This window comes from Leucoraja erinacea, chromosome 23 (genome assembly GCF_028641065.1).
Source record: "Leucoraja erinacea ecotype New England chromosome 23, Leri_hhj_1, whole genome shotgun sequence".
Classification (NCBI taxonomy): Eukaryota; Metazoa; Chordata; class Chondrichthyes; order Rajiformes; family Rajidae; genus Leucoraja; species Leucoraja erinaceus.
This window is the reverse complement of record NC_073399.1, coordinates 22,248,869-22,272,287: the sequence shown is the minus strand read 5'-3', so window position 1 is coordinate 22,272,287 and position 23,419 is coordinate 22,248,869. Positions and strand designations below refer to the sequence as shown.

The following is a 23,419-nucleotide window of genomic DNA, read 5'->3' as shown; positions in this document are numbered from 1 at the left end:
GATCAAAGCGTCGATTCTGTTCTCTACGACTCCAATGGACAATACATGCTGGCTCTCCCAGTAACATCTGCACTCAGTAAAAGATTATAAAAAAAATCACAAGGTCCATCATTACCATTATGCAGCTTACCCACTCTAGAAACAAAAGCATAAAACTTTTACATAAGAATTGAATAAATGAAATGAAAACAGAATGTATCCTTTATTTTAAGTGCATTTCTTTACATTTATAGCATATGTTAACTTTGACTCTGCTGTGGTTTGCATTTAATTTCTCCTTTTGATTTAATCAGATGGAACCAGCTGGACTTAGCTATTGTATTGTTATCCATTATGGGAATCACCCTTGAAGAGATTGAGGTGAATGCTTCTCTGCCAATCAACCCCACTATTATTAGAATCATGAGAGTGCTCCGGATTGCTAGAGGTCAGTGAATGTAAAATATTATTCACAAAGGTACTTTTAAAACTTTAATTGGACAATGGAATGCATTGCCCCTTTTGTAGAGTTACGCCCAACTACCTCTATAACATTGATTGATAGTACATGTGTTTTTAATGTCGGCTGAGATAAGAACCAGAGGGCCAAGTTTTCTTCAGCAATGACTGTTGACTGAGAATGCTATGCCTGAACGTTTGGTGAAAACAGATTCAACAATATCTTCTGAAAGAAAATTAGATGTACTTTCAAAAAGAGTAAGTTAACAGCATGACAGATAAAAGAATGAACTTGATTGAGCTTTTTGAGGTAAAGTTGAAGGAGATTAATGAGGATAGGGCAGTTTTGTCTATATGGATTTTAGTAAGGTATTTGAGAGTCCCTCTTGGGGAGGCTAAAGTTGAAGGGATACATAGTGATTTGATAGAACTGACTTACCCATAGAAGAAAGAGGATTGTAGTGGAAGAGTGCTATTCTGACAGGAAGTTTGAAAGCACGTGCCACACATCAGGAACATCTTCTTCCCCTCTGTTATCAGACTACTGAACAGTTCACTAATAAGCTGGGGTGTCGTCCTGATTTTTTTCACACATTGATCAAATTTCAAGGAAGAAAAGCATAAGCTATGCAATCTTTCATCATGATAAACCTTCTCAGGTGAACTTGTGGTCCACCCCTACTAAGAGCAATGTAACCCACCTGAGGTGTGAAGCCCAGATATGAATGAGGAATCCAGACGGTTGAAAGCTCTGTACATGTACCTATTATTTCCTTATTCTGTTCAAGAACCCTTGGGAGAAGTAAATGAGCTAGGATTTTCACTGAACATTATTATACAATCCAAGGTCGAGTAGTCAAAAAACATCTGAAATCTGGTTGTTTCTCTGGCATTTATAATCTTTGCTTATGTCCTCAAAAAGTCCTCAAGCTCCTGAAGATGGCAGTCGGAATGAGAGCCTTGCTGAACACAGTAATCCAGGCTCTACCACAGGTCAGCACCTTTGTTAATTTTTTATATTAATAGCAATGGCGTCAGCGGGTCTTCTGCGCTGAATCAGATGTTATCTATAGGTCTACGCTCTGCTAGGCTGACAGCAGGGGATGTTTTCTTATTTTATAGTCTTTGTGTAAAAACCTTTTCAGGTCAAAAACTCAATGTTGTTACAATGCCTCAGGAAAAGTTTCCCAATGCAATGCTACCATCCCTACCTGCTCTCCCATCATGTGATCCAGCTCCACTGACAGACCCTGCTTCTCTGTCAGAAAGCCTGCCATTCCAGCACCACACTGCAGTCTGGAACATGCATTTATTGTCTCTTCAATGCAATGCTTTTCAAAGTGCAACAAAGTCAGTAATGATCATCTTTCTGGAAGATGTTCGACCATGTTTTGCCTATTATGGTAGTTAAGTAGGAACAAGAAAAAGAACAAACTTAGCAATATTCACTTCCACTCAGCTATCTTGGGCATTAACATTAAATATCAGCTTGAAATATCAGCATGGAGCATGAGGGCTGTATTGAGGTGAATATTCCTTTCTTGGTCTTTTTTTCCAGATACTCAAGGTATGCACACGGTCCTAATCCTTCATGCTGACTTTTCACATCAGCACTCTGGTTAATATCCAGAGTTAACACTTAAAGGATAGAAATTGAGCTATGTTTCAAAACGAAACCCAGTCTGGGAGCCACTACTAATGATTCAATGATACTTTATGGTCACATGTACCAGGGTACAGTGAAATGCTTTGTTTTGCATACAACCCAGCAAAATTGTACAGCAGTCCTCACCTTAGCAGTACACAAGTGTTGCCACGTGTCTGGCACTGACAAAGTTACAAAAGTTCACCAAACAGATCTAATGTATCTACAGCCTGCCCCTGGACTTTCTTGTCCCCACATAAATCTGCTCCCTCACCACTCTGCAAGAAGGATGCTAGCAATATTGTGCTTGCTTCAGGCTCAATTTAAAGTCTCGCCTCTCATGCCTTCAAAGACATAAACATTTATAAACCATTCTCAATATGCCAGTTACTCGGTGGTCATCTGCCGGAGGCTTGTAAAGTAGCTCTGAATTTTCTCTGGACTCTTTGTAACAATGGATCTTAATCCTCTTGTTTCAGAAGAGAGACTTTGTGATGATTGTATGATATGCGCCATTGCTTAACCAGTCATCTGAAGAAGTGCTGGTGAAGATGAGATTGATATATCCATACAGATGACAAGTTCACTGAATGATAGTTTGAGATCCGAATTAATTTTACTAAGAGCCCACCACAGTCATTGGAAAGATAAAGCTTTAATAAAATTTGAACTTAGATCAAAGCTTGTCCTGACAGTGTTCTGATGCAATTTGATTCCTGTATCTTTGCAAGAGAAGTACCTTCATTCTCTTCTGAGCCCCATTGCCAGAATTGAAATGACAGCAGGACAGAAATTGAACTATATGGCATTTTCCGACGCTACATGACTCAATTTTTTCCCCCCAGGTTAATTTCTGAGAGATTTCATGGTCAAATCAAGTCATACTTGAAGTTTGATGGGGGACTTTATTTTTGCACGGAGGATGGAGGCACGCATATTGTCTGTTAGATCCTTCTTTAGTAATTATGCCAAGAAATTCTAAAGTACCCCTGCAGTTGGTCAATCTTGGCCTTAAAGCTCTATTCTCTGAGCAGGCCACTGCCAAATGCTGTGAATGCGTCTTGGGTAGGTTGATAGGCTCTTCTTTGTTGATCTCCTTACACTTGACTCATCGATTACTGGTTAACTTGGAGCCTTTCCCCCAGCTAACCAAATTTCCCCAATTCCACACCCACTTATTATTTACTGATTGCAAACTATTGACTCACCAAATAACAGGGTCAGATTCTATCCCTCAAATGGTGATCTACGTCAGCTGCCCATTCACCCCAGTCTCCCCTCCAATACTTCGCCCGCCCAACCATCCGTGGACACCCACTCCCTTGCCACTTCCTGGATCTGGACTTGGTCTCAATCATATCTGCTTTCCTAAATTTGGAAACATGCATTAGCATGCAGAGACAGATTACTGCAAGTGGTAAATGTTATTCAGCAATTATTATCATCAGTTTTGGAAGTTTATATAGTTCATAAATTGAAAACTTGCAGCATATTCGGAATAATTGTTTTGTAATTAGAAAGTTATACAAATGTTCTCCAATTAAAAATTAATAAGCACATGTAAGCAATGAAAAGCCCGAGATTTGCATTTCAGCTTACTGCATAGAAGTTGGGGAGAATTGTAGCAATCAAACAATCTTGTCAAAACTAGATTCATCATTTTAAATGATTCTCCTTATTCCTTTCCTCCAAAATGTAGGATACATTATATCTTTGGAAATGGCTCTCTTATCACTTGGAATATTCAGATATGAACATTCTAACTGACTAAGAACTGGCATTGTATTTTTATTGTAGGAATAACATTTTGCATGATACTCTTTTAGAGATCTTGCCTCATGAATCATTCTCCAGGACTAAAGTATACAAACCTGGGAATTTTAGCACCCCTAATGAAGCCCATCAAGGTTTCAGTCATTGGCTTTCTGCTTGTAATGTACACCAATTTCAGAATTAATAATGTGCTTGTAGGTAGGTTCTCTTTTCCTAGGACTGGACATAAGAGATTGGTGGTCACTGGCACAACTGAGCTGTGTCCTAGGAAGGGATTAGGAGAAAATTGGCACTTGGTGTCAGTAGGAACTGTATTCGGGATTAGAATTGGTAGCACATCGGAGAGGGGTGAGTATATAAACTGATCCTGTGTCTTTGATGGAGAGGTTAGGAGTCAGAGATTGCAAAAAGGTTAACGAGCTAGGAGTGTTTTATGGTCATATGTCCCGAAATGGAATAATAAAATTCTTAGTTGCAGCAGCACGACTGATATGTAAACATAAAGATAAACAATTTAATGACCTGAAGATATCCCAATTAGGCAGTGTGCAGGTAAGCCCTTGGGAGTGTGTAGAACAGGTACTGCTAGGGCAGTATGGTACCAATGATTCTTCAATGATTCTTAAGAAGCATTGGATGTGGAATGACTTTGCCCTGTATGCCCATGGCATGGAAATTTCCTCAAGATTACACGGGTAACACATGCTGGAACATGCCCTGAGTGACACAAAATAACTAATGCCTTTCAATTTTCAATTTTCAATTTGTTCAAATTTCAGCATTTTTTAATTTAATATCTAACTAGCAGACTTTTAATATCCAAGATTGATCTATCAAAGTAACAATTCGTTGATTAATGACACTCTATATTTCTCTATGTCTGTGACATTCTGATCAAAGATGTCCATTCTCTCCATCTTCTGTTTTAAGCAAAAATAAACTGAAATCTTGCATTTTGATAAAATATCTCTCATGCTCAGGGTGCTGCAAAGTGTAGTCCCTGAAATACATTTGTTTAGTAGTCACTCTTCTATTGAAAGAAACATAGCATCATTTATACACATCAACCTCCCAAAACAATGATACAAAAAACTGCAGATACTCATTCATAAAAAAGGACACAACCTGGTCAGGTCGTGGATAGATTTACATCTCCGAACAAAGATTTGAAAATTTATTTTTTAAGGGTCTTTTTCTCCTATTTCTACTTTCTACTTTTTCTTTTCTTATATACACACTTCATGTTTTTCTATTTTCTACTATCTATTTTTCCTCTTTTTCTTCTCTCTATTTTTTGTTTTTTTTACTTCCTTTTCAAAAACATAAAACTAGAGGTTGTACATAGAATGTATTACATTATGACATAGTTGGCACCTAAAATTAGGTACCACTGTATTGTTTTGTACTGTATTAACTTCTAATAAAATAAACAAAAAATTTTTTAAAAATTAAAAAAATAAAAAAGGACACAAAGTGTGGGGTAACTCAATGGGTACAAAAAAACAAGACATAAAGAGCTGAGTAAAAAAAGACACAGAGTCCAAGACTAAAAAAGACGCAGTATGCCGCTCTCCAGAGATGCAGCCTGACCTGCTGAGTTATCCAGCACTTTGTGTCTTTTTTCCCAAAAATTACCATTTGATGGTGACAATGTAATCTGTTTTAATGATGATGACTGATGGATAAATATTGACCACGGCAACAAGGAAATATATCACTGCTCTTCTTTGAATAATGTTTGTGATCTTTTACATCCACTAGAAAGGAGCCTCAAAACCATTTCTCAGAGAAAAGGGGAATTTATCGGCTTTTGCCCAGAAAAAGTCAATCCTTCATGGACTTTCTCTCTCTTACAGGTCGGAAATCTTGGCCTCTTGTTCATGCTGCTGTTTTTCATATTTGCAGCTCTTGGAGTTGAACTTTTCGGGGACCTAGGTAAGACACTACATGCAGAAATACATCTATCTTGAACTAATATTACATGTCACTGTTTGATATCCATCCCTACTGCCTGCCACTGTTTTTCATTTTAATATCTCTCCTGCAACATGGTTAGAAAGGATGGCTGACTAAATTTGACAGTTCATTGCTATCAGTTAACCAACAACAGTCCCAGATGACACAAGTAAACACACAGTCTTGGGGTGGTTTGTGAATCAGAAGGTCAATGTCTTCCTCTCTTGTATGCCACCGTGCCACACAATGTGCTGCTAATTGCTTATATTCTATTTCTCAACGTGTTTTGTTGTTCTAATGCATAATATGAACAAAGATTAATCATCACAAAGTCCGTCGAATCTACCACATTTTTGTTGATTTGAATAAGTATGGTGTAAGCTGAAAACCTAGCAGAACATTCTAAGAGATATCAGCCTTAATTTACCTTCATTAGCTAGCAGCTGATAGAGCCGCTGTCTCACAGTGCCAGAGATCCAAGTTCAATCCTGACTTTGGGTGCTCTCTACGTGGAGTTGCCACGTTCTTCCTGTGACCGCATCGGTTTCCTCTGGATGCTCCGGTTTCCTCCCACATCCCAAATATATGCGGTTTATATGTCCATTGTACTCTGTGAAATTGCCCCTAGTGTGTAGAGAGTGGATAAGAAAGTGGGATCACATAGAACTAGTGTAAATGGGTAATCGGTGGTCAGCATGGACTCAGTGAGCCAAAGTGCCTGTTTCCATGCTGTATCTAAAAACTAATCAAAAATGGAATTTGTAGCTGGTTATATGTAGGCCTTATATTTTATTTGTTTATGCCTTCAATGAATATAACCAAGAAATAATGTAAGCTACGTCTTTAACTCATTAGTTATACACTATCTTCAACAATTTTTTTTTTAAAAAGGTAAATTAACAAGTAACCTGAATTTCATATTCTTAGTGGAATTCTGCTTACCTCGGTTGCAAAATGTTCCAATAATGGTTTGAGAGGGAAAAATGGATCAGCCATGATTGAATGGCGGAGTAGACTCAATGGGCTGGATGGCCTAATTCTGCTCCTATGACTTAAGGGAATTAAGGACATGTTGAAAAATTTTCTGCGAGCAAAAATTGGTCGGCATGGAGAAAATCAATAATTTTGAACTGGTAGTGCAGTGGTAGTGGGGTCGCCATGTCGTTGTAGGTAGTCGACGTAGCCGTAGGTAATCTCCTTTGCTGACCGGGCATTTTAATTGGCTCATTGGGGGGAAAAAAAACATAAGGAAGTTTTCAGAACCAAGGAAAACCGACCGGTAATGTTAAATGCCTGTTAAACTTCACAGCGGTGTATCTCTGGCTTATTAAAAGTTGTCTGGCTTCTTGAAAGTGCCCCCCCCCCTCCCCCCCCCCCCCCACCCCCCCCCCCCCCCCCACCCTTCTCTCCCCCCCCTTCTCTCCCCCCTTCTATCTCTCCCCCCCTTCTATCTCCCCCTTCTCTCTCCCCCCCTTCTCCCCTCCCCCTTCCCCGCCCCCCCCCCCTCTCTCCCCCCCCCCTTTCCCCCCTTCCCTCCCCCCTCTCTCCCCCCCCCCCCTCTCTCTCCCCTTTCTCCCCCCCCCCTTCTCTCCCCCCTTCTCCTCCCCCCTTCTCCCCCCATTCTCCCCCTCCCTTCTCTCCCCCACACTTCTCTCCCCCCTTCTCTCCCCCCTCTCCCCCCCTTCTCTCCCCCCCTTCTCTCCCCCCCTTCTCTTCCCCCTTCCTCCCCCCCTTCTCCTTCCTTCTCTCTCCCCCCCTTCTCTCCCCCCTTCTCCTCCCCCCTTCTCTCCCCCCTTCTCTCCCCCCCTTCTCTCCCCCCCTTCTCTCCCCCCCTTCTCTCCCCCCCCCTCTCTCCCCCCCTCCTCCCCCCTTCTCTCTCCCCCCCCTTTCTCTCTCCCCCCTTCTCCCCCCCCTCTCTCCCCCCTTCTCTCCCCCCCCTTCCCCCCCCCTTCTCTCTCCCCCCCTTCTCTCTCCCCCCTTCTCTCTCCCCCCCTCTCCCCCCCCTTCTCTCTCCCCCCTCTCTCTCCCCCCCTTCTCTCTCCCTCCCCCCCCTCTCTCTCTCCCCCCTTCTCTCCCCCCTCCCCCCTCTCCCTCCTCTCCCTTCTCTCCCCCCTCTCTCCCCCCTCTCCCCCCCCCTCCCCCCCCCCCACCCCTCCCCCCTCTCCCTCCCCTCTCTCCTCTCTCCCCCCCCCCTCTCCCCCCCCCCCCCCTCCCCACGCTCTCTCTCTCTCTCTCCCTCCCCTCTCTCTCTCCCCCTCTCTCACATGCACAGTCCCGCTCTCTCACACACACAGTCCCGCTCTCTCACACACAACACGCCCCCCCCCCTCTCTCTCTCTCCCCCCCCTTCTCTCCCCCCCTTCTCTCTCCCCCTTCTCTCCCCCCCTTCTCTCCCTCTCCCCCTCCCCCCCTTCTCCCCCCTTCTCTCCCCCCCTCTCCCCCCTTCTCTCTCTCCACCTCTCCCCCCCCCACCTCCATCCCTCTTTCTCTCCCTCCCTCTCTCCCCCCCCCTCCCCCCCCCTTCTCTCCCCTTCTCCCCCCCCTTCTCTCCCCCCCTTCTCTCCCCCCCTTCTCTCCCCCCCCTTCTCTCCCCCCCCTTCTCTCCCCCCCTTCTCTCCCCCCCCCATTCTCTCCCCCCCCTCTCTCTCCCCCCCCGTCTCTTCCGGCCCCCCTTCTCTCCTCCCTTCTCTCTCCCCCCCCCTTCTCCCCCCCCCTTCTCTCCCCTCCCGTCTTCCACCCTGCCCCCCCCCCCTCTCCTCTCCCCCCCCCTTCCCCCTCCCTCACCTCCCCCCCCCCCTCCCCCCCTTCTCCCCCAATGTTAAAATCAATGGGTTTGCTCTACTATCACAGGGTGCAGATTTCCAAGCATAAGTGCTAGAAAATCTGCAGATACATGTGATCCCCTGGTCCCCACGCACTCCACACCTCCATGAGGTGTCTTACCAACCCACTCAGAAGTTTTCGACTTCTAACCCTTGGGAGGGAGTGCTGAACATCTACACTGTCCATGTGTCAAAGTTGTCATCAGAATATCTCGGCGATCATTTCCCCCTATTCACTGATAATTATATAAATGTAATCATTTTGAATATCCTAATTTTAGAATGTAATATCGATCATCCCTGTGAGGGTTTGGGACGACATGCCACTTTCCGAAATTTTGGGATGGCTTTCCTCACCTTGTTCCGAGTATCAACTGGAGACAACTGGAATGGAATAATGAAGGTGAGTTTTTTCCAACTCAGTAACACAACCTTAGGAAATGGTCAAAAGGACAATGGGAATTATGTATTTCTACACAGAACTTTAAGATTCTGTCTCTCAGCTGCAGAAGTTTCAAATAAGCAGCACATTTCTAATTTAACAACACAAATAAAGAAAAATCGCTTATAATTAAATAAATGTTCAAAATCCTCAGAATGTCTAATTATTTGACTTAATTACTTATGAATTGAAGTCACGGTTATATTTTAAGCAAAACCAGCAAATAATTTGCATGTATCAAGATCTTAAAAATATTCAATGACACAAACATCCAAGTAATCTAAGGTTACACAAAAAAGCTGGAGAAACTCAGCGGGTGCCGCAGCATCTATGGAGCGAAGGAAATAGGCAACGTTTCGGGCCGAAACCCTTCTTCAGACTGATCGGGGGCGGGGGTGGGTGGGGACAAGAAAGGGAAAAGGAGGAGTAGCCAGAAGGTAAGTAATCTATTTTGGTGAAAATACTGAGGTCACTGTAGATTTGGCAGAACCTACAATAATACTCAACATTTCAGGTCACTGTCCACTCATCAGAACTGGAAGATATTAGGGAAGAACAAATTTAAGTTCCTGCCATTAACTTTCTTCCCATGTTAACTGATGTTAATTTCCTCATTTTTACCAATTATCTTTCAAGCACCTGTCTTAATATTTGATTTGTCTAATGTTTCTGACATATTAAGCACGGCAACATATTTTCTACATATTCTATTCTCTTTCAAGTGTCATCATTAATTAAAATCGAAAGATAATTTCATATATTGTTACCAGACAATCTTCTCTTGCCGGATATGGAATTTCCACAAAAGGGAAGAAATTAATTTTAGTTATTCGTCTTTGTATTTATTCCCAATCAATCAACTCTTTTCATAATCTTAATAATTATTATTTTATCTCCTCTGAAACTATATCATTTCTTGTGGAAATAATAATGATACTTTGTCATGAACTGGTTTCCCATTTTAAATTTAATTTTGGTGAAATTCATGCTTAATGTTCCCATTGGTTATAATATCCTCATTTTACTCGAGCACTATGTAACTTTTACCTTGCAAGGCGTTTTAGGTCTGCTCTAAACTGGAAGTTAACATTTTAATTGAGAAAATTGTGGGGTTGTGCTAAGGTACAGGGAGGAGAAGAAAAACATTAACAATCATCTTTACTCTTGGAAAAATTGTTCATTTATCTTGGTCTTGTAATCATGCATTCACTGCCTTGATTCATTCTATAGTAGCTTTGGTCTAAACTGCTCCTATTCTCTTCCTTGGCAGGATACATTACGAGATTGTAACCAAGAGGGCACATGTTACAACACAGTCGTGTCCCCAATCTACTTTGTCTCATTCGTACTGACAGCTCAGTTTGTGCTGGTAAACGTCGTCATCGCGGTGCTGATGAAACATCTGGAGGAGAGCAATAAAGAGGCGAAAGAGGAGGCAGAACTTGACGCAGAGCTGGAACTGGAATTAAAAATGTTAAATACCAATCAAGGCAATATGGACAGTATTACTTGGGGAGGCAGTGAAGGAAGAGATGCAGGTGACAGTCCGGGAAGTCCGTCTGAGTCGCTCCAAATCAAAATGGATTCACCATTTTCTTTAGAACCACCACTGGTAAGAAACAATATTTCAGTTTGACTGTTTATCATCAATAGGGTTCTGATGGAAAATACATTGCGCTGTATTTTGTTTCTATGCAGAACAATAGACCTACATTTCTAAATTGTCTTCTGGTCATCCAAAAAGGTTTCACAACCAGCACACTAATTTTGATAGGATACGAAACGATAGAACTTTATTTATCCCAGGAGGGAAATTAATCTGCCAACGGTCATAAAACAAAAATGTATTGAGTGTCAAAAATGCAGCAGACAATTTCACCACAGCAACCACCCACAAACTTCAACCAATAAAGTGGGTGGTATTGCAGCTAGCGAAGGCGGTTGTCAAAAATTGCAGCAGGATCTTGATCGGCAGGGTAGGGGGCTGAAGAATGGTTGATGGAGTTTAATATGGATAAGTGTTAAGTGTTGTATTTTGGGAAATCTAATCAGGGCACCACCTACACAATGAATGACAGGGCTCTGGAGAGTATTGTGGAGCAGGAGTGCAGGTACATAGTTAATTGAAAGTGGCAGCACAGGTAGATAGGGTGGTCATTAAGGCCTTCGGCACATTGGCCTTCATCAGTCAGAGTATTGAATATAGAAGTTGGGAGTTCATGTTACCGTTGTATAAGACATTGGTGAGGCAACATTTGAGTATTGTATTCAGTTCTGGTCACCGTCTTATAGGAAAGATGTTGTTAAGCCAGAAAGGTGGCAGAGAACATTTACAAGAATGTTGCCAGGACTCAAGGGCCTGAGCTATAGGGAGAGGTTGAGCAGGCTAGGACTTTATTCCTTGGAGCGCAGGATGATGAAGAGTGATCTTCTAAAGGTATATAAGATCGTGAGAGGAATAGATAGGGTAAATGCACAGAGTCTTTCACCCAGAGTAGGGAAATCAAGAACCAGTGGGATTTAGGTTTAATTTGAGGGAGGATGGATTTAGTAGGAACCTGAGGGGCAACCTTTTTACACAAAGGGTGGTAAGTATATGCAATAAGCTGCCAGAGGAGGTAGTTGAGGCAGGTACGATCAAAACATTTTAAAAACATTTGAACGGGTACATGGATAGGATAGGTTTAGAAGGATTTGGGCCAAATACAGGCAAGGTGGAACTATTGTAGATGGAGCATGTTTGGCAGTGTGGGCAAGTTAGGCTGAAGGGCCTGTTTCCACGCTATATGACTCTAATGAGCAGATTTTCATTGTCTCTGATGTTAATTGGTAATGCAAGAATAGAAAAGGAATGAGTCTCAAACATGGAAGACACTTAACATAATTCTTTTATTTTCAGTTAAACAGCCAATTTTACCACATAATAAAGATGTTTAAAGACTTTTTAAAACATGCAATATTAATGCCACATGATTTTCTTTTCTTCAAGGGTTGCTGAGATTGCCTTAGATATTAATCTTTAATTCTCGGGGACTCAAAGACAGTTCTCGGTTTTTGGTGATGCTAGGGTTTAGGTTCAGATTATATTTTTCAAAGCCATAACAAGTGTGTGCATGAATAAAACTGTGCTTTGTGGCTTTCCTTCCATTCTGCTATTCATTCTTATTAGCTGTAGGGATATAAAAGATTATAACTTATTTATGAATGTAGGAAAATAAATGTGTAGATCAGACTGAGAAATTTCAAATTGAAATGAGAATGTTTAATGTCTTTTGTTCCTATTCTGTCAGACAGGTTGCTGTAAAAACAGGTAATATTGCCCTGCAAAAGATATATGCAAAATGAATCCATGTCTAATAATTTCAAATTTGCATTTCAAATGAGAAATTATAATTTGATATGATGTATAACATCAATATATAATTAATTAGTTTGTCTTTCAATGTTTCAACCCAGTGCTTTTATTATTAACTTTTTCTTTATTCCATATCCTACCCACACCTTATCCCCCACGGATATAATCCTTCTGTATCCATTATCCCTCTCCCCTTCTAACCCCTCCTCCCTTTCCATCATTTCTGCCTGCCTTCTTTCCGCACACAGGACAAGCAATTTTTTGACAACGTCTCCCTGCTGATCCAAGGTTCGTTGGAAGGAGAGCTAACCCTCATGGACAATCTCTCGGGTTCAGTTTGCCACAACTATGCCATCCCACAGCAAAACAAATGCTGCACTGAGAAACAGGTTAATAATTCTAACTTATTTGTCAGAGGCCTGTGTAAAGATTTGGAACCTAAGAATTAACTCAAAAGATCTAGATTAAATGAGGCAAAGGAATGCGAGGAAGAAAGTACTCTTCTAGTGGCTTTTTAGCCAGTGTAGCATGAGGGCCATTTTGCACTCACTGCAAGACTGAACATTGGTGGATGACACTACACTTATATTAATGAAATGTGGTTTTTATTTCTATATTTATATCACAGCATTTTCTAAACGAAATGAGAAATCAAAGTCAAAGTTTCATCAAAGTCAAAGTATTGTACTCAACAAGTTTCATACCAGATTAGGAAAGCAAAATAATTCAGAATGTAGTGTTCAGAACATCAGGATACAAAAGACATTTTACAACCGCAGCAAGATCGGTCACACAACAAAACAAAAATGACCAAATAATTGCCTTTAAATTGGATTGCTTTAGCACCACCTTTTTGTACACTCGTGCGTTTCAATTTCAATGAAGACTTACACATTAAGGAAAATTGGGTAGTTATTGTGAATTATACAATGTATATCATATTTTTCTTTTCGGGTCATCTATATGTCTGATAAACCACAGCTTAGAAGAACCCATACATGCACTGTGGTGTCAGGAGCATATCAGGTTATCACCAACAGAAATGTCTGTCCACTCCTACATTGCCCCTGGACAAGGAAAGTTATTTGTGTACAAAACCTGCAAGGCCTCCTTCAGAATTATTGAATTTTCTAAGCGGGTCCGAGCCTGTGGGAGTTGAGTCTTCAGACAGGAAATTTGTTTCAAATAGATCGCCTTTAGTGTTGCTAACTTTCTCCCTCATGATTCCCCACTCCCATTTGTCTCCTCTTCTTCTGTAACTGTCTCTATCACCAACTATTGTTGACCAATCTATCAACCGCTTTTCTAATTCTTCTTTACACACCACTTCACTGCTGAGCTCCAGTCTTCCTTTGTAGCCTATCCTCATCAAATTTCCTGCAGATCCCTTCCCACCATCGGTTTTCAGGATAATAAGACCCCTAAAATTCCTGACACTCTCCCCCCACCTCTCCGTCTCTCCCTTATGTAAACATCCCTGTGATCCAGACTCAGCCTCGCCTGATTACCTCAAAAATACACTTCTTAGGTCTGCAGGCCATTTTCATAGCTTGTGCTTGTATAGATCTCTCTCTTTATTTAGCATTCCAGTCCCCAACCTAAGACCAGATCAGTTTGAGATTCAGGAAAGCAGTGTCTCCCAAAATCAGAGATTCCAGTACAACCCACATCCCTTTTTTTCCTCTTATCCTTACTGGCGATAGGAAGAGGCAATCTAAAAGGATAGGCCTGTTTCTTGTAATTCCTTTTGAGCAGCAAATGACATATTGAAAATTGTATGTTGCTACATTTTGCAGAAGCAAGCCCTTGAGAAAGATATTTGTTGGTCCATTACATGCTGCAACATGTTCGACTGTAAAACATTAAAATGGTTGATTTTAATGGATCAACCCTGCCTCCTCAACCCTCCAACTCAGACAAAGGTGCAATTGCTGAGCCATGGCTAACATCTCTAGAGATGCATGGACTTGACATATAAACTTTGGAGGCTAAAGTTGAGTGAGGAATCAACTATCATTGGTGTTAACTTTTCTTTTTTCTATCAAATTTTGCAAATTATATAATTATTATACAATTATTTGTCAATATTTCTACAGTAATTTAGACTTGGGCATAAGAGCCTGCCAAGTAACATGCTTATAACCATATAACCATATAACAATAACCATATAACCATATAACAATTACAGCACGGAAACAGGCCATCTCGGCCCTACAAGTCCGTGCCGAACAGCTTTTTTCCCTTAGTCCCACCTGCCTGCACTCATACCATAACCCTCCATTCCTTTCTCATCCATATGCCTATCCAATTTATTTTTAAATGATACCAACGAACCTGCCTCCCCCACTTCCACTGGAAGCTCATTCCACACCGCTACCACTCTCTGAGTAAAGAAGTTCCCCCTCATGTTACCCCTAAACTTCTGTCCCTTAATTCTGAAGTCATGTCCTCTTGTTTGAATCTTCCCTATTCTCAAAGGGAAAAGCTGATCCACATCAACTCTGTCTATCCCTCTCATCATTTTAAAGACCTCTATCAAGTCCCCCCTTAACCTTCTGCGCTCCAGAGAATAAAGACCTAACTTATTCAACCTATCTCTGTAACTTAGTTGTTGAAACCCAGGCAACATTCTAGTAAATCTCCTCTGTTCTCTCTCTATTTTGTTGACATCCTTCCTATAATTGGGCGACCAAAATTGTACACCATACTCCAGATTTGGTCTCACCAATGCCTTGTACAATTTTAACATTACATCCCAGCTTCTATACTCAATGCTCTGATTTATAAAGGCTAGCATACCAAAAGCTTTCTTTACCACCCTATCTATATGAGATTCCACCTTCAAGGAACTATGCACGGTTATTCCCAGATCCCGCTGTTCAACTGTATTCTTCAATTCCCTACCATTTACCATGTACGTCCTATTTTGATTTGTCCTGCCAAGGTGTAGCACCTCACATTTATCAGCATTAAACTCCATCTGCCATCTTTCAGCCCATTCTTCCAAATGGCCTAAATCACGCTGTAGACTTTGGAAATCCTCTCCATTATCCACAACACCCCCTATCTTGGTATCATCTGCATACTTACTAATCCAATTTACCACACCTTCATCCAGATCATTGATGTACATGACAAACAACAAAGGACCCAACACCGATCCCTGAGGCACCCCACCAGTCACCTGCCTCCAACCCGACAAACAACCATGCACCATTACCCTCTGGCTTCTCCCATTCAGCCACTGTTGAATCCATCTTGCTACTCCTGCATTTATACCCGACAGTTGAACCTTCTTAACCAACCTTCCATGAGGAACCTTGTCAAAGGCCTTACTAAAGTCCATATAGACAACATCCACTGCTTTACCCTCGTCAATTTCCCTAGTAACCTATTCAAAAAATTCAAGAAGATTAGTCAAACATGACCTTCCAGGCACAAATCCATGCTGATTGTTCCTAATCAGACCCTGTTTATCCAGATGCTTATATATATTATCTCTAAGTATCTTTTCCATTAATTTGCCCACCACTTAAGTCAAACTAACAGGCCTATAATTGCTAGCTTTACTCTTAGAACCCTTTTTAAACAATGGAACAACATGCGCAGTACAATCCTCGGGGACTATTCCCATTGCTAATGACATTTGAAATATTTATGTCATAGCCCCGACTATTTCTACACTAACTTCCCTCAATGTCCTAGGGAATATCCTGTCAGGACCTGGAGACTTATCCACTTTTATATTTTTCAAAAGGGTCAGTACTTCTTTTACTTTGAAACTCATAGTATCCATAGCTACTCTACTAGTTTCCATTACCTCACATAATTCAATATCCTTCTCCTTGGTGAATACAGACGAAAATACATTGTTCAATATCTCCCCCATCTCTTTTGGCTCTGCAGATAGCTGTCCACTCTGTCTCTCCAATGGACCAATTTTATCCCTCGTTATCCTTTTGCTATTAATATAGCTATAGAAACCCTTTGGATTTACTTTTACCTTACTTGCCAAAGCAACCTGATGTCTTCTTTTAGCTTTTCTCATTTCTTTCTTAAGATTCTTTTTATATTCCTTATACTCCTCAAGCACCTCATTTACTTCATGCTGCCTATAATTATTGTAGATCTCCCTCTTTTTCCGAACAAGATGTCCAATTTCCCTTGAAAACCAGAGCTCTTTCCACGTTTTACTGTTTCCTTTCAACCGAACAGGAACATAAAGATTCTGTACTCTTAAAATTTCCCCTTTAAATGTCTTCCATTTCTCTTCTACACCCTTCCCATAAAACAAAATGTCCCAGTTCACTCCTTTTAAATCATTTCGCATCTCATCAAAGTTAGCCTTTCTCCAATCAAAAATCTCAACCCTAGGTCCAGTTCTGACCCTCTCTATAATTATATTGAAACTAATGGTATTGTGATCACTGGACCCGAAGTGCTCCCCAATGCATACCTCCACCACCTGTCCCGTCTCATTTCCTAACAGGAGGTCCAACACTGCCCCTCCTCTAGTAGGTACCTCTATGCTTGAACAGATTAGGTCTCTGAGATTTAATATCTCTTGTATTTGCAGATGTGAGAGCATTAACCATGTTTTTGACAACATTGGGCTTATGGACAATGACACAGTTTGATTGTTGCACTTAATTTAAACGTTTTGAAGAATTGATATAGAAGAAGATAGTTAATATCTTGAAATATTATTATTTGGAATGATATTCATAGTTAATGGCAAAGAAACTTGGTCATATTCTACCCATAAGAAAATTATCAGTTTCTGTATATATGCTGGCAGGAAAGACTCATTAACCAGTAATATATATTGGAACTTGCTGTATATGGATAGTTGGTAAGAATCCTTGATGGTATTGGGTTGGTACTAGATCAGCCCCAACCAATAAGCATTGGAGATATGAGATTTGAAGAATATTCTGAAGTGTCTGAGAGTTCAGGCAATGTTTTTGCGGCGCAATCCCGCCGGAAATAAAGGAGATTGGTAGGGTCCAGGAAAAGGCAGATTGCAAGATACAGGGCTAATGGCCCAAATGTCTTTGACACAAACTTCATTGCAAATGTACTTTAACAAAACTTAGTTCATAGCTACTTGAAATGAAAGTAAAAATCACATTTATAAAATGCATTTCATAATCGCAGGGCTTCGCAAATATTTTATTACTAATTATATAGTCACATGTTACAAAGGGAAAAAGTGAAAAATTGAGTGATATGTCCTTTGGTTGGAAAATGACACTTTCCGATTCTTGAGATTTAAACTTCAATCCTCGTTCTTAAAGAATCTCTCTGGCCAGCAAAAAAAGAAGTTTCATTTCGTGAAAGGTTTGGAAACTCGCCTAGAATTCCTGAATTAATTGTTGTTTGGTAATTCCGTAATGTAATAAGTGTTGAGGATAGGTTTGCATTTCACTGTACTGCTCCTGCCTCATGATAAAATAGCCCACCTGTATTCATTGTTAGACTCAATTGATGATGCCAATTGAACAATCGTAGCAACTTCAGGAGAGAGGGAGACATGTGCAGATAATTGCAAAATATTATTAATAGTATATTCACACAAAGAGGTACAGGTTTGTAGGTTAATTGGTTTTGGTAAAATTGTAAATTGTCCCTAGTGTGTAGGTTAGTGCTAGTTTACAGCACGATCGCTGGTCGCTACGGACTCGGTGAGGCCGACACGGCTGTTTCCGTGCTGTATCTCCAAAGTCTAAAGGTTTTCTGCTTCCATCTTTAATCCTTTCTCTGGAGGCTGTCCAATCGGTCTCTGCAATGGTAAATTAGAGGGTGAAAAGTCTGCTTGGCTTTTTCCAACGAATCACTGACCCCCCCTGGACAGAAACTGTGATCGCCAATCAAAATGCAGTTGACAATGCTCTCCATAGTCAAACTGCCCACTGAAGAGCACAAGTAGGGTCAGATGCGAAGAATGGTCGCTCAAGTCAGGTAATGGAACTAACTTTACAGACCTGTGTCCCAGCATAGCTGGTGAGACAGGGAGAAAATTAGTCAACAATGCCAAGCCATTTGAACTGTTATGCAGTATCAGACCTTTTAATACATAAAGTACAAAATAGACAATTAGTTTCAATTGACAGAATCACAGTTTGTTATGTGAAACGAGCCTGTGTATAGTTTATGATATATGTAATCTTCAGCAATTTTAATCTCTCTTCATTTATTGACGCTATTCCCTCTGCATGATGAATGGTATGGTATTGTTTGCTAGCAGCACATTTGGTAAGAAGCACTGCTTTCAATGTAATATTTCACTAACATGTTACTATGTAAGTGAGGTGTTTAAACAGTCAAGTACCAAGAAACACCAGCCTCTCTCAAACACGTGATAACAGAACAAATGGGTGCAAATTGATCTGTTTCCAACCATTAAAGCCATTTAACATTCACTTAAGTACAAACAACTATTTTCAAACTAGGAAATTGCTCATGGATTTATAGAAAGGGCTAGATTTGTATTCAATATCTGAGGATATTGTTTTCTGTGTATTCTCATGTGAGAATAGTGTTGGGGATGAGAGTACAATTCTAACTGCACTGATAGGATCAAATGTGATCCTGACCTCGTCCTTCCTGATGTTGCTGGAGCTTCAAAGGCATCTTTTTCCCGGCCGATTAGTTTGTTGATAAAAAACACATGATGTATTTGTTTTATTTTCTGTCTTGAATTACAGGTGATAATTATTATTATTTTTTTGTTTATTTGTTCCGAACAAGTAAAGACATAAATAGGAATAAATAACAACAACAAAATCGAAGTAGTCAAACAATTGGACATTCCAGGCAATATTTGCAAAGCAATGAAAAGCATAAAGCAAAATTTAAATGTCCAACACTTTTTCTTTACAAGCTCGAAAAGGATTGAGAAGAAGAATCTCACCCCTTCTCCCTAAACCCTTCTTCCATATTTAATAATTAATTAATTAATAATAATAATACCCTAGACAATTTTTAGAGATGCATACAGACATATATATACATACAACTGATATGCACATACAAGTAATATGTATGAAGTAACAAAAAAAACATAAATAAATAAATAATACAATAATAAATAAGCATTAACCCCTGTTTGTCAACCATCCCCTTCATTCCTGTACCTTGTGAAAAAAAGTTTTTTGTATGTCATTTTGAACTGGTTAGTCAACTGGTTAGTTGAAATGTAAGTAGTAATGATGACTTTAGGTTAGTCCATCTACCACCTGTTAGATAATGATAGGGCTGAAACTATGCCAACTGTTTTGATATAGTTTCAGTGGGTAATTTCATGACCCGATCATAATGACCTGCATGATATTTTAATGCCTGTACCTTTGCTCTTTGTAGATTTTATAATGCAATGGTCCGAATTGTGTAGCCACGAATGCTGCTACCATTTTCCCAATTACTCTTGCTACTTGTCGAATAGTTGGTTGCTCGTTGACCATTAAATTGTAGCATAATTGTGCCAATTCAACCGTTTTGTCTTTTGGCAAAGTTACAGTCATATGGACTGAATTAATTGTGAAGTCTAAGTAGTCCATGATAGTGGATGGCTTCAACTTTGATTTATCTGGATGTAAAACAAACCCCAGGGTTTCAAAAACTGTTTTGTAGCTGAAAAACAGCTGACATAGCCAATTCCATGGTCTTCTTATTAGTTTTGCCAAGGCTGGTTTTAGTATCTTGATGAATAACCTTGAGCTGACGTTACCCCATGGGGTAATGCTTTAACTGTCATAGTTGCCCCATCCAGGTAAATTTTAGGTATCTGCGTAGATCCTTTTGAATGGGTACTGAATAGTAAGCATATTTGAGGCCAATGCTTGCCATAAAGTATCCTTTGAAATTAGATTCCTTATTTTACATATTCTTGTAGACACCAGACCCACCTACCTCCATGGATATGAGCATTTCTTCTGTCTCTTCCCAGACCAGCTAGTCTGGCGCGTTGTCTGACATGGCAGTGATGTTGGGGGGTGGCGCATTTTCCATGGGGTCCTGCTCTGGGCCGTGGTCTAAAAGACTCCCGGGCATAAAAAAATGCGGTCCCCGAGCTTTCACCAGTCCCATATGGTAGACGTCGACTGGTGGACGCGATGGGGTGCTGCCGCTTGGGTATTGTATTTTTGGGGTTTGCTCGTCCTGGGGCCTGCCATCATGAGGCCGAAAGTTTTTATTCCCATGAGGTTTTTTGCCAAAGAGCAGTGAGTCTGACTCAGTGGCTGGGGTTTAGCACAACCCAAATTCAGGATTTAGGGCAGGTCTTATGATTTATATACGGAGGTAATTTATCTCGCTCTGCGTGTTGCACAACAGTGCGAGAGTGATTTGTTAGTTAGTGGTCATCTCCGTATTGTCCACAGAAAACGAGCAAATGGTGTGATGGCTGACGTCAGGAGCCTGAGGATCCACTGCATTATCAGCTCCTGGTCCGAGTATTTGTCCCGACATGCCCCCAGATTTGGCTGTTGACTGCCGGCACTTTGAAGGACAATAATTTATTGGAGCTGTACATTTTAAAGCCTCATTAACCACCTGCTCCTGTAGGTGCCTGTCGGAGAGGTGGTCAACGCTGGCCCACAAAATTGCTGGAGAAACTCAGCGGGTGCAGCAGCATCTATTGAGCGAAGGAAATAGGCGACGTTTCGGGCCGAAACCCTTCTTCAGACTGGCCGTTCAGACGGTCAACGCTGGCCGTTTGTTTTTAGGCTCTAATGGCCTTCCTGCACGTGGGGTAGCCACGTAGCGGTCCACACACACCCAGCAGCTCTTCCTGTTCCTGCACCCCTGGCATACTCCCGAATTCTTCAGCCAGCGACCCCCTCTTCATGACCAGCCCAGCCCTGGTCACCCCAAAGCTAACCACACTAAGGAGGAAGCGATGGGCAGTGCCTAGGCACTGTGGCGGGTATGCCTGAACCCTCCAGCGAGACTGCCCCTCACGTAGCATGTCTCGCAGGAGCTCCTGCTCCAGGAGCCGCTCCAGCGGCTCAGGCGGCTGTCTTTCTCCCATGCGGGTGGAGAGACGTCCCCTCCGACAAGTCGGAAGCCACCGGCTGGATGCCTTTTCGGATGGCTAAACATCCAGCCCGCAGCTCAGGCACTAGCGGGACTGGGCTCGGCGCGGTGATGGGGATAGCGGAGCGCCCGGTAATTGTTCCTACCGCCTGTTGCTGCCCCCCCCGCAATGGAACGCTCCTCCGCTGGAGTCGAGCGGGGGACAGGTTCTTTTAGAGCTTTTGTGCCTTGTAGAAGCGAGAGCGCCCCTCAAGCAGCGCGTCTCGCAGGCACCTGCTCCGAGAGCCGCTCCAGCGGCTCAGACGGCTCTCTCTCCCCCCGTGCGGGTGGAGAGACGTCCCATCCGAAATCGGGAAAAACACCTGCCAGATGCCTCTTCGGGTGGCTATGCACCCAGCCCGCTGCTCAGGTACTAGCGGGCTGGGCTCGGCACGGTGTCGGGGAATAGCGGAACACCGGGTAAACGCTCCTACCACCCGTTGCTGCCCCCCTCCCCGACGGAAAACGTTCCTCCTCGAACGGGGGACAGTTTTGCTCCAGAGCCTTTTTCTCTGCCTGTAAAACACAAGCAGAAAAAGGCTCCCCTGTAATAGAAACCCGACCTCAGGGAACTGACCTGACGGTCTGTTTCATTCTGTAGTGGGAGCGCCTAACTCCCGTTGCAGCCGCTGTTGCATTGCTGGCGTTAATGCCGCACATGAGCGCTGAGCGTGTTCTTCACGTAGTCACTCATGTGACTCCGAAGTAAAATTAAATATTCTCCTTAAATTATAACCCTCCAGGTAAGTTTTTATTTTTGGCCCTAAATATTATCTGTGCTGTTTTAAATGCAACCAAATCTTCTAATTTTAATAATTTTGACTGTAAGAATAATGGATTAGTGTGACCCAGATACCTGACATTGTGAATAATACGTATTGCTCTTTTTTGCAGAATAGTTAATGAATGTAGCAAACTTTTATAGTTATTGCCCCAGACTTCTGCACAGTAATTTAAATAGGGCAAGATTAGTGAACAGTAGAGAATGCAGAGTGATTTGTAATCCAGAACCTGCTTAACTTTGTGTAATACAGAAATGCTTTTTGACAGTTTGGATTGTACATGTTTAATGTGTGATTTCCAGCTGATTCTATCATCCATTATAAACCCAATAAATGTATTTTCATGAACTCGTTCAATTTCAACCCCATTTATCTTTATATTTGCTTGTGTAATTGATCTGCAATTACCAAATAACATTATTTTGGTTTTGCTCAAGTTTAAAGATATTTTGTTCCTGTCAAACCATGTTTACAGTTTGCCCATTTCTTTTGTTATTTTGTCCAGTAGTTGTTTTAAATTCTCCCCAGAACAAAAAATATTTGTGTCGTCTGCAAACAAGACCAGCCTCAAGGCATTGGACACATTACAAATGTTGTTTATATACATGATGAAGCGTTTTGGACCCAACACTGACCCCTGGGGGACACCACAAACAATGTCCAAACATGTAGAACTGTAGCTACCCAGCTTCACAAACTGTTGCCTGTTACTTAAATAGCTTTTTATCCAATCCAGTACTAGACCTCTGATGCCATACCTTTCTAATGTTTTTAATATCATGATTGATCGTATCAAATGCTTTCTTTATATCAATAAATATCCCAGCTGCATATAGTTTATTGTCAATAGCGTTTGTGATATCTTCAATTGATTCTACTATTGCAAGTGATGTTGATCTGTTTGATCTGAATCCATATTGACTTTCAGTGATTAATTTATGCTTTTCTACAAATATGTCTAATCTATTGTTAAACATTTTTTCTAGTATTTTGGAGAATTGAGGGAGTAAAGAAACAGGTTTATAGTTTGTGAAATGATGCTTGTTCCCAGTTTTGTATATTGGTATGACCTTTGCTATTTTCATTTTGATTGGAAAAGTACCGGTTTGGAAAGATAAATTACAGATGAA

At 41.4% G+C, this 23,419-nt stretch overlaps 1 protein-coding gene across 1 annotated transcript in view; it reads left to right on the top strand.

Moving 5' to 3' along the window:
• cacna1g (calcium channel, voltage-dependent, T type, alpha 1G subunit) overlaps positions 1-23,419 on the top strand; it is a 239,374-nt gene that overhangs the window by 180,570 nt on the left and 35,385 nt on the right. Inside the window, exons 26-31 of the mRNA XM_055654095.1 lie at positions 294-427; positions 1,361-1,431; positions 5,713-5,791; positions 8,916-9,037; positions 10,347-10,688; positions 12,680-12,820. Of these exons, the coding sequence (XP_055510070.1) occupies positions 294-427; positions 1,361-1,431; positions 5,713-5,791; positions 8,916-9,037; positions 10,347-10,688; positions 12,680-12,820 (889 nt within the window). The remainder of the gene's footprint in view (positions 1-293; positions 428-1,360; positions 1,432-5,712; positions 5,792-8,915; positions 9,038-10,346; positions 10,689-12,679; positions 12,821-23,419) is intronic.